Source organism: Rhinolophus sinicus, chromosome 17, assembly GCF_057876585.1.
Source record: "Rhinolophus sinicus isolate RSI-liver-muscle chromosome 17, RSI-T2T, whole genome shotgun sequence".
NCBI lineage: Eukaryota > Metazoa > Chordata > Mammalia > Chiroptera > Rhinolophidae > Rhinolophus > Rhinolophus sinicus.
The window spans coordinates 155,693,113-155,705,673 of record NC_142517.1 but is presented as its reverse complement, the minus strand read 5'-3'; the positions used below and the strand labels follow the sequence as shown (position 1 = coordinate 155,705,673).

The 12,561-nt window shown below is 34.1% G+C and overlaps 1 protein-coding gene across 5 annotated transcripts in view; it reads right to left on the bottom strand.

The window, feature by feature from the left end:
* Positions 1–6,148: 6,148 nt before the first annotated feature.
* LOC109445177 (sodium channel protein type 2 subunit alpha) overlaps positions 6,149–12,561 on the bottom strand; it is a 126,876-nt gene continuing 120,463 nt past the window's right edge. For all 5 annotated transcript variants that reach the window (XM_088794057.1, XM_088794058.1, XM_074337232.2 and 2 more), the window contains 2 exons: positions 11,349–11,619; positions 6,149–9,805 (listed from right to left, as the gene is read on the bottom strand). In XM_088794057.1, the coding sequence (XP_088650183.1) occupies positions 8,610–9,805; positions 11,349–11,619 (1,467 nt within the window). In that variant the 3' untranslated portion in view covers positions 6,149–8,609. The remainder of the gene's footprint in view (positions 9,806–11,348; positions 11,620–12,561) is intronic.

The following is a 12,561-nucleotide window of genomic DNA, read 5'->3' as shown; positions in this document are numbered from 1 at the left end:
TTAAATGTAAGTGAATTAAATATTTCAACCAAAAGATAGGGTGACTGAATGGATAAGAAAACAAGAACCTTACATATGCTGCCTACACTAGACTCACTTCAGATTGAAAGACATACACAGATTGAAAGTAAAAGGATGGAAAAAGATATTTCATGAGAGTGGAAATGAAACAAACAAACAAACAAAAAACAGCTGGCGTGGGCAGCAGGATGGCTCATTTGGTTAGAGCAGGAGCTCTGAACAACAAGGTTGCTGGTTCGATTCCCACATGGGCCAGTGAGCTGTGTCCTCTACATCTAGATTGAAGACAACAAACTGCCGCTGAGCTGCCAGAGAGGCGGCCAGATGGCTCAGTTAGTTAGAGCACGAGCTCTCAACAGCAAGGTTCCTGGCTCAATTCCCACTGGGATGGTGAGCTGAACCCCTTGCAACTAAGATTAAAACGGTGACTGGAGTTGGAGCTGAGCTGAGCCCTCCACAACTAGATTGAAGAACAACGACTTGGAGCTGATCAGCCCTGGAAAAACACACTGTTCCCCAGTAAAAAAAATTAAAACAAAAACAAAAACAAAAAAACAAAAAACCCAGCTGGGGTAACAATACTTATACCAGACAAAATAGACTTTAAAACAGAGGCTATAACAAGAGACAATGAAGGACCCAGTAATCCCACTTCAAGGTATTTATCCGAAGAAATTAAAAATGCTACTTTGAGGAGACATGTGCATCCATATGTTCATTGCAGCATTGTTTACAATGGCCAGATGAGGAGGCATCCTGGGTGTCCATCAATGGAAGAATAGACAAAGAGGAGGTGGTACATATATACAAAAGAATATTGCTCAACTATGGAAGGGAATTGTTCTGCCTTCTGTGGCAGTGTGGATGGACCTGGATGGTATTGTGCTGAGTGGAAGACACAGAAAGACAGATGTAATGTGATTTCGCTTATATGTGGAATCTAAAGAACAAAATTAACAAACAGAACAGAAACAAATTCATCAATACAGAGAACATTTTGAAGGTGCCAGATGGTAGGGGGTTTGGGTGTGGGGGTAAAAAAAGGGGAAGGTATTAAGAAGTACAACTTGGTTGTTACAAAGTAGTTATGGGGATGTAGGGTATAGCATAAGGAATATAGTCAATGATATTATAATAACTATGTATGCTGTCAGATGGGTACTAGATTTGTTGGGGTGATAGATGGCAGGGGTGTTGGGAATGGGTGAAAAAGCTGAAGGGATTCAGAAGTACAAATTGGTATTTACAAAACAGTCATGGAGATGTGAAGTAAAGCACAGGGAACATAGTCAATGATATGGTAATAACTATGTATAGTGCCTAGTGGATACTAGACTAGTCAGGGGATCATTTCTTAAATTATATAAATGTCTAACCACTATGCTGTACACCTGAAATTAATATAAAATAATATTGAATGTCAACTACAATTGAAAAATTAAAAGGGGGGAACGGTATAAAGAAGAGGTCCAAATTTTCAGGTATAAAATAAGTAAATCATGGGGATGTAATGTACAGCATTGGGAATGTAATCAATAACATTGTAATAGCATAGCACGGTGTCAGATGGTTGTTGGACTTATCGTGATCACTTCTTTAGGTATAAATGTTGAATAACTATAGTGTACCCCTAAAACTAATATAATATTGTAGGTTAGCTACACTTTCATAAAAATCTTAAAAAAATAAAATTAAAAAAAGAAAAAATTTTAAATGAATATTAATAAAATAAAATATTACAAAATTTGTGAATGTTATGAAAGCCATGCTTAGAGAGAAATTTATAGACTAAGTGTGTTTACTTTTAAAAAAGCTGAACATTAATTTAGATAACTGAGAAAATAATAATAAACTAAAATCAGAGAAATAGGAGGAAATAAATAAATACAATGGCCAAAGAAAAGCAGAAAGGGATGTACAGTAGAGAAGGTTAAAAAAGCAAAATTTGGTTCTTTGAAAGACTGAATAAATAAAAAGAGAGAAGTCACAAAATATGATTATCTGGAATAAAAAAAAGGTCATTACTACAGATCTACTGAGTTTTCAAAGATAACATAAAATTATAAATGACTTTATGTGAATAAACCTGAAATTTTATTTGAATTGGGAAAATACCTAGAAAAATTAATGTTATAGAAACTGAAACAAGAAGAAACAGCAAATCTGAATAGTTTTCTATTAAAAAAATACAAAATTAAAAAGTTGGACACAAAAAACAACTCAGTCCAGAAGGCTTCAATAGTTAGTTATCCAAATAGTTAAGGAAAAATTAATACCAATCTTAATCTCCACCAGAGAAAAAAATGAGAGAAAACCATTCCCAACTTGCTGTAAGAGGTTAGCACAACCTTATGATGAAATCCTAACAATCACATTAAAAGAAAGAAAAATTACAAGCCAAACTCTTTCACAATCATAGATGTAAGAATATGAAACAAAATAATAGAAAACAAAATACAACAATATATGAAATTATTAATACAAATGATCAAATTAGATTCAATTCCAGGATAATAATTAGGACAAACATTTTTAAATCAATGGTATTTACCACAACATCAAGATAAAGAAGAAAACTATGATTATCGAAATAAGATGCAATAAAGTTTTAATAGAATTTATTGTCATTTTTTTATTTTAAAAATTCTAGGAAAATTAGGTACTGAAGGGATCCTCTTTAAGATGATAGGGTATCTATTTAAAGAGACTACACCAAACAGTATACTTAATAGTATATTATTAAAACTTTCCCCCAATGCAGTAAGAAGTAAATAAGGCTATTATCATCATAACTCTTAATCTTATAATGGATGCCTAGCCAGTCCAGTAAATAAATAAAATGGAAATGGTGTTCATAGGATTGAAAAGAGCATAAATCAATGAAATAGAAAACTGAAAAATTGTAGGAAAAAATCAGTAAACCAAAACTAACCAATTTGATATTTTGTTATTTTGAATACATTAATAAAATTGAATAACCTCTAGATAAGCTAATTAAGGAAAAGAGATAAATTACACATTTTCAATACCAGAAATGAAAGAAAAGCTATCACTAGAGATGACAAGCATAATAAAGGAATGATATAAATATTTTATTCAGTAAATTCAATAACTTAAATGAAAAAGTCTTAGAAAAATGCAGCTTATTAAAATTAAAAAAGGAAAAATCGTAACAGCCCTGTAACTGTTAAAGAAGTTGATATCTTAAAAAGTTTCACACAAGGCAGACTTAAGTTCCAAATATCTTTAGTTGTGAATCCTATTAGTATTTAAGGGAAAAATAATTCTACTCTTACAGAAATTCTTTACGGAATGAACACTTCCTAACTTGTTTGATAAAGACAACATTACAATCTGGATACCAAACCTGACATATTATCCAGAAAGGGCACTAAAAATAAGAGAAAGATGTTAGGAGACCTAGAAGAAAATTTTAGAAATTTCAACATATAACCATCAGGAGTTCCAGATGGAGAGAATAAAAATGTGAGATAAGAAAATATTTGTGATGTTAAAAGCTGAGAATTTCCCTGAATTAAAGATGTTAATAAATACGTGAATCTTCAAATTACATTAGCATAAATTCTGAATCAGATTAATAAAAGTAATTCATAACTAGACTCAAAAAAGAAGACAAAAACAATTATAACCTAAGCTAATCTATTAAAAATGTGGCTGAAATAAAGCCATTTTCAGAAAAAGAAATACTGAGTTACTTTGCTGGTACCTACAGACCTTGCTAATGGAATTCTTCATATATTTTAAAAATAAAATAGAACACAAAATGAAGTAGGCAGAAGAAGCAAATTTGAGGAAAGAAATTAACATGTGAGTAAGTCTAAAAAAGCACTGCCTATACAAATCCCCCATAATTACACTGTTTAATTTGTTGGGTGTCAGATAAAGTAGAATTAAAATAGTAGACAAAAATAACATAAGTAGTGGACAATGATATGTAATCAGTCTAGGGAACTTCATGGTTCCAGATAAGGCTACAACTACTGATTCCATTTTACTAATTAAGTATACATACCAAAATTTTAGAGTTAATCAATTATAAAAAGAAGCAAGAAAAAGAGAAGGAAAGAAGGAAGATACTGGGTATTTTCCAAACAGCAGAGACGGGGGAAAGAGAATAAAGATAACAAAATTAATGCAAAAGAGGACAAGAAGGGAAAAAAAAAAACTTGAAAAATAAACAACACAAAAGATGATAAAATTAAAATATATCTGTATATAAAATAAACGTAAGATTAAAGTAGGCTATTAACAGACATTGACAGATTGGATTTTTTTTAAATCAAGGTATCTTCTTTTAAAAATATGAACTAAAAGATAAGAACACAGACATTTTTACAGATAGATGGGAAAGTGAGATCTCTGTAAAATATTACTAAAGAATGGGCAAAGTAGCCTTATTACTATCAGATTACTATCAGAGACAGATGTAACTGATTTCATTGCTTATTCTACTGCTCAAAGGCAAATAATCACTGCTCAGTGCCAGCAGAATAAAATCCAGATTCTTCAGCATGACTTTCAAGGCTCTTTATCTCTGGCTACAACCTTCCTTTGGACAGTTATATTCATCCTTGATCTCTCAGCTCCTATCACAAAGATGGTATGTAGTGGACACTCGAATATTTATTTAGTTCAGATGAAAGAAAAGAACACTATCCATGCAATCATTGTAACATTTACTTGTATAATGTCCTCTTCACTTTTTTCATAGGTGTTTTTTCTTTGAAAAATAATGGGAGGAGAGACATATTTATAATTGTGTATGTAATATATTGAAAACTAAGAAAAATTTCTTTCCCTCATGCTTCTTCCTTTCCCGTTCCCCCACCATTTCTGTAGATTTTAACAGCAAAATACTTTTTATCCAGAGGATAATGTTTGGAGCATCCCCTCCCATTTCTTATACTCCCTTTTCTTACTTCCCTGGTTGTTCTTCCCTCTTCCTTCTCCTCTCCATTTTCATCCCCTCCCCACTTTTCTTTGCTATTCTTTCTCTTTGTAAATTGATCAGTATTATCAGAACTCAGGAAAATAAGTGATGGTTAGAGGTGCTCAAGAGTGGAGAACCTGAGAATGGGAGTCATTTCTGTTTAGATTTGTGACTTGATAATGACAAACTAAACATGTTTAATAATGGCCAATGTGAGTTGGTCCAGATTAATGGTTTTTACACAATAAGGCACACAGGATTCACCGGGGAGGGGGGTTATTTTATGAATTCATACCACCCCCATATTCATCTCACACAGTCTGTGCTAGGGATGGTTGGGGTGCTATGTTGTGTGTGTGTGTACATATAATTTGAATAAACTATTCTGATGGAATTCCATTTCTACTATCCTAGAAAAGTACAATCCTAGAAAAGAACCCCTAATATAAATGGATCAGTGTCATACTACAAGATAAACATCGCCAAAGCCATCATATTGGAAACCTCATTTTGTACATGATGAGTTACATAATGAAGCTCTAAGAGAACAGAGGAGTTTTCTGTAGAATATATTTTCCTACTGGGCAAGGAAAACCTAACTCGTTGACTTTTCTCCTTAATATGAATCAGCACCAATGGGAACCTTAAAAAAATTAGATGCTTAAGTCTCATTCCCGGAGATATGGGTTCAAGTGGTCTGGTCCTGGTTCATACATTAGCATTCTTTTTAAGCATTTCAGGTAATTCTAATATGCAATCTGAATTGAGAAACGCTTCACAAACTGCCCTAATTAAATGAGAAAACGAAGTCTGTTTCAACCAGGAACTTTATGTGTTATGAAGCATTGGGATGTAGGCTCACTCAGAGTTTTTGCCAAGGGAATTATAGAATTGAATAGAGAGATATTATGTGGACTTTCTATAGTGACAAGAGATTACTAGGGATCTAAGTGCACAAATCTCTTATCTCCACATAGCATTAAACAGGATATTTGGTGAACAGAAAAGAAATGAGAATATCCTGAATGAAAAATACTGAGAACCCAAGGAAGGGCTACACAACTATATAGAAGAGTAGATCAAGAATACATAGGGAAGGAACTAAAATGAAAATGAGAAAAACAAAACTAAAGAAAACAGTAGGTAGACGTATAGGAAAGGATGCACAACTTAAAATGTCAGTCAATTTTTTTATTAATTTTTGTAACTTTCCACTACTCTACCCAATACCATATCAAGGTTTTTGGCCAATAATAAAACTAGATATCCAGTACACTCTTCTTAATTAATTTCCATTCCATGAAAAAATTTAAAGATGAATTATTATATTTCATGTGTATTCCTTACATTTATTTTTCTCTGATAGATCATTTTTACATGACAGAAATTTACCTTTAAGTGGCATTTCAAAGATAGAAACAAAGACAGAACAATTAGATACAAAAACAAAAGCAAAACCTTTATTCTTTTGGCTCGATTGTAATGTGGTTTACCGTTCTTTATGGTAATAGCATTTTCCTGCATGCATTTCACCAACACACTACAAGTCAATAGCTTTAGTATAAAGAATCTATGTTTAATGTTGCTTGTGAAAGAAACACAAAATGTTTTGCTGTAACTGGTAATATAATTTCACTACTTGGCTTTGTGGGGGGAAAAAGAGCTTAGATCCCATATCATAGCTGGTACAGTTCTAATGCCATATGGGTCAGTAAGAATAAGATCTATCTGTAGAAACAAACACTGAAGAAGACTGACGATTTTCTCAATATGAAGACTAGGTGGAAACATCTGATTCAAGCAATGCCAAGAGTATCAACTGATCTTTCTTTAAGCTGCTTCTGATGATAAGGCATTACTATTTGAAAGCAAAAAAACGTTGGGCTCAATCTGAGATTTGTTTCACATTGAAATGTGTGCAAAATTTATAGTACTAATAAAAAAAGCAGAAACCTACACTGCATCTTAGTCTTTGTTTCTTATTTTGTGAAGTGCTTTCATTTAAAAGTGCTAGGAATAGAAACTAACAATAGTGACTGTGACATCAACCTGAAGATACCTTTAATTTCTCATTTTATGTACAAAAGGCTGAAAAATAAAATAAAATGAACTTTTTACAGTATTTATATTTTCTTAGAAAACACTAACCATATTATTTTCAACAGATTTAAGCAGCTTGCAACATGTTTGTACAGTTGGGCTTTTTAACCATAGAGTGTTCAATTAAGATTGGAAGAATAAAAAGCAAGAAGCTCTTCTTTGCTGCAACCTATTGCTCAATGACATGAAGGATGAGGTCTTGGTAGAACAATTGGTTTCACTTCACCACTGACATATGGCTTCTCATATCAGACTTCTGAACAGTGGAAGGAGAAGGATACAGCAGCATAGGCGAGATAAACATGCAGCAGTGACAGCTTCAAACTATAATGGAACCAATTACATCATATTACCTGTTGAAAGCTTGCAAACTATACGTACTGTGGTACATATTTGATGCAATAAATACTGTGCTTAAGTCATCATTTTTGTTTGCTCAAACATGCACCACTGAGTAAAATTATTATTTACAAAGCAGACTTTTGTTTTTTAAATTGACATATACTGTGTCAGCCTTACCAAGAGCAGAAGATGGCTAAACAATACTGCAGGAAAAAGCAGAATCAACTTCATAAAGTGGTTGTGGGGGATGCTTTTTGGTCAATTCAGGTTCTTAGAAATGACTGATAGAGGATTTTTATTTTATGCCAAAGGACACTTATCAAACATGTTATAGTCATGCTGTGGGACTCTGAATGACTGTGTAATGGTGTGTGTGTGTACATATATATGTACGCACACGCACATATACATATATACATATATACATGTACATATAATGAATTATGTAAAAATAAAATAATTCTTTAATGTTTGTGAATTCTATGGAACATTTACAGGCACATTAAAAATTTTGTGGATGAGACACCTTAAAAACATGAATAGCTATTTAAGCACCTCAAAAATCTAAAAACATCCTGAAACAAGAAGTAAACTCTTTTGTGATGTGACTTTTTTTAATGTATGAGTAAGTGCAGCATGCCTTCATTTAAAATATATCCAGTTATACAATAGAGAAATGTAATTATTCCTTACTTTTAATCCCTCTCCCTAAACATAAACCCATTTACAAAAATAGTCACATATAATAGTAAACAACCTGTGAATTAAAACAAAAAGTGATAAATTCGCAGCATACATTTTGTAAAAATATGGCAGATGTGGCAGTTAAACATAAACAGTGGTGACAATTACTATTATCAAGTGTCACATGTCAAATTTACATAAAAATTTAACTCCCCTCCCCCTTTTAAATTGGTTCCTAGAGTCTGCGTAGCCATTACATCTCTGCTCTTCAGCAGTGTCAGCTGGTTGTGAAAACAAAAACCTCCTGTCAATGCTGTTTTTTCTGGTTTATTGAGTCCCAGGTTGCTGACCAGAGGTCTCTGTCTTGTTATAGGCACTGACCTTAAGTATACATTTGTAAAAACAGTCAGTTTGGCATAAACCTCCTGTGGAAATCCGGTTGACACTAATACATCACCATCACAGGCTGTAAACAATAGATCACAAAATGAAATATTCTTTGTTTCTTTTTTTACTTTTTACTTTCCCTGATATCTTTCCCTTTGTCTTCTTTTTCTGATTTGTCTTTTTCAAATTTTTCTTTTTCTGGTTTGGTCACACTATCATACGAAGGTGGAGAAGTGGTGGAAGGAGTCACATCAGTTTTCTCTGGCGTTGAGTTCTCGTTTAGTTTATCAATGAGGGCATCTTCTTTGATAGGTGTTCCATCACCTTCTTTCCCTTTGTCCTTTTTATATATAGAGGAAACCTTTTTAACTTTTTGCTTCAAGAGGTAGCGTCTATAAGCCCTCTGAATAACAACAGCAGACACTTCCTCCTGTTTGCGTTTCAAAGTGGTTGTGATGGGCTCATAGGAGACCTTGGAGGGGTTCGATGCCATGAACCTGTCTTCCATCTGTATTCGAAGAGCATCCATCTCTCCACTCTCACCCAAAACACGCTTTGTAAAGGCAAATAAAATGTCAAGGCAGTGGATCCGGTCCCCACTGACCATGGGCAGATCCATGGCGATGAGCTGGACTTTGTTTGGCTTTGCTATGAGAAGAGGAGGATCCAGGGCAGCTGCAAAATCAGAGAGCTTGGAGAACTCTATAAACTGGGTGGCATCGGGATCAAACTTCTCCCAAACCTCATAGAACATCTCAAAGTCATCCTCACTCAGGGGCTCTGCACTTTCTTCAGTAGCAACACTGAAGTTCTCCAGGATGACGGCGATGTACATGTTCACCACAACCAGAAATGATATGATGATGTAACTGACAAAAAAGAAAATCCCGACAGATGGGTTCCCACAGTCTCCTTTAACTGAGCTTCCAGGGTGATCTTTCTCAGGGTCGCAGTCAGGAGGTCCACTGTTGAGAATAGGTGCCAACAAACCATCCCAGCCAGCAGACGTGGTAATCTGGAACAGGCAGATCATGCTGTTGCCAAAGGTTTCGAAGTTGAACATGTCATCAATTCCGACTTCCCTCTTAACATAGGCAAAGTTGGACATTCCAAAGATGGCGTAGATGAACATGACCAGGAAGAGCAGGAGGCCGATGTTAAACAACGCAGGAAGGGACATCATCAACGCAAAGAGCAGCGTGCGGATCCCCTTGGCCCCTTTGATCAGACGTAGGATTCGGCCAATCCTGGCCAGACGGATCACTCGGAACAAGGTAGGGGACACAAAATATTTTTCTATCAGCTCAGCCAGAAACATGCCTGTGGAAAACAACAACAAACATAGAATTACATTTAATAGCAGCAAATGAAAATTTACATTGCTAAGATAAATACTAGCTAGTTTTACAAAATGTGGCTGTGAGGATTGCATGTATATACATATATGTATATATATATATACATATATATGTATATATTTGTATATATACATATACAAACATCTGCAATATTTGTTCAGCAAAATGAAATGGCATGTTTGGTGTTACAACATTAACAACTTTTAACTAACTGAAGATAATAATAGCCATTTTTCCTAATTCAAGAAAAACATCTATCAAAAGAAAGACTCAACCACTGAAGGTCTAAAGATGTCACAAAGTATACGGCAGCCAAGCACATAAATGGATTTATATTTCTAAAATACTAGTTCCGGTATTCACCTAAGAACTAATGGATAAGGCATGTGATTTTGAATTGGAAAGATGAGAGTTCTCATTCTTCTGAGATGCTTGTGATCCATTTTATTTGGGAGGTGGTAGAGTGATTTACAAGGGAGAATTTGGGCTTTGGAAACAGACATACTTTGGGACTGAATCCTGGCCCTTGATTTTATGTATCACTCAATGATTTTGTTGTTGTTTTTAAACTTAACATTTACTGAGTCTTTTCTTTGTGCTAGGAACAGGGCTACGTGCATTTACATACATAATCTCATTTAATCCTCACAACAACACTTTACAGAACTATTACTTGGAAAACCAGGAATTGGAGAGGTGAGGTAACCTGCCATGGGTCACAGAGTTGGTAAGTAGTAGAAACAGGGCAGTCCCAGGCCAGGTCTGTATGACCCCTAGGGTTCTCATCCTTTAATCACTGTATTACTACCAAATAGCACTTGTGTGAGGATTAAATGGAATGGCACATTGTTTCAAAGTTCTATTTCACCAGAGAAAGTATATAAATAGCGCAATACTATGTTTCTCTCGATGTGTATGTTCTCTTTCCTCAAATAGGCAGAACCTTGTCTTAAATCTCTTATATAAATGCTTAATATGTACTAATGACAATGAATCTGCTTTGAATTTTTGAACAAATGTCTACTTCTGAAGAATATTACAAACCATGGAAAACTATCTGAACTCAAAGATAGCATGAAGCTCATATGCATTTATATACATATAAACACATATATGCACTATTCCAATTATCAAGGAGATCTCATTTACGGACTGTTTGACTACTTTCAGTGATTTATATGTGTATCTGTGTGTTAATTGTTTATTCAAAGCAATACTAGACCCTATGAGAATAGTGTGACTGAGTACATGAGTATTATGCCAAAGTTGCAGTTACTGTCTTTTAAAATAATATGATGAAAGCTGAAAACTATAGATTCTTTTTTTTTTTAACACATCACTTCATGCAGAGCATGCAATTAGAGATATGACAAGCTGAAGAATGGACTGTTAAGACTTATTTGAAATTTCTGGATGTATGAAGATGATAGTGAAAAACGCTTTCAAAGTTTTAAAACACAAATTATTACTACCAACTTCCTTAATTGAGTGAAATCACTTCTTACCTACAATGGAGAGAATGACCACCACAAAATCAAAAATATTCCATCCGATGGTGAAATAGTAATAACGAAGAGAGATTAATTTCAGCACACATTCTCCAGTGAACAGAACAATAAACACCAGATTAATCCAGTACAGAATGTTTGTCATTTCTTGACTCTGGTCGTCAGTTTCCACCATCATGGTGACCATGTTGAGGCAGATGAGGATCATAATGCTGATATCAAAGACTTGTTTGGTTACAAAATCAAAGACCATGCCTTGGAATTTGTTCTAGATCAAAGAATATGTAAAAGTTCATTTAGAAAGGGGGAAAAAAATCAAATTCAACTCATCTGATTTTAACACAGCAATATGAAAATGCAGCTTTTGTAAACACACCATGTTTGTCTCGTACTTGGAAGAAAATTTGGTATGTTGGAAGATTTGACTCTTTTCAAATGTATTAGTTTTATTTATACTGCTCATGATACCAGATTCTATAAACTGACTTTATGTTAAGAGTTACTTATGTTCTCAGTGCTCAGAACATCATCATGTGTATGATGGACAGTCAGTAAATATTTGCCACTCCAATAAATCTTTGATATCCTATGGGTTGGAGGTAGGTATCAAAATTAACTTTGAAGAATTAATAAATAAATACTTCTCCAGCTTTTCCTGTCTTTATTTCTAGTGACTGCCTTTATATGATCAGCTCAAAGCCATAGCATCTTAAGTTTCACTGTAAGGTTTAACTGAGAAGATGTTTTAAAAATTATAGATCAAGAAAAAGAACATCAGTGGAAAAGCTGGTGAAATCCAATTAAGTTCTGTATTTTATTTAATGGTATTGTACCAACATTAATTTCTTAGTTTTGATAACTTATCAATCACTATGTAAGATGTTAAAAAAAGGGAAAGCTAGGTGAAGATTATATGGGGTAACTCTTCTGTAAGAATAAAATTATCTTTAAAAAGTTACAGTTCACAATTCGGATATTTCACCTTTGCCCTATTTAATTTGGACCTTATTTCCAAGCACTGCATGGCCTTATGTCTTGTTTATGAAGTTAAGTCCTCATCTTGTAAACCAGTTTTGCTAATTGGACCATGCTTTGTTCTTTTTTGCCTCTATCTGCTTCGTATTTCAGGCTCTCTAGGGTATGAACCTTGACTAAGGTTCATTAGATAGGCTGTCCTCTCTACCTTCTCAACTTGAACAACTGATTCTGC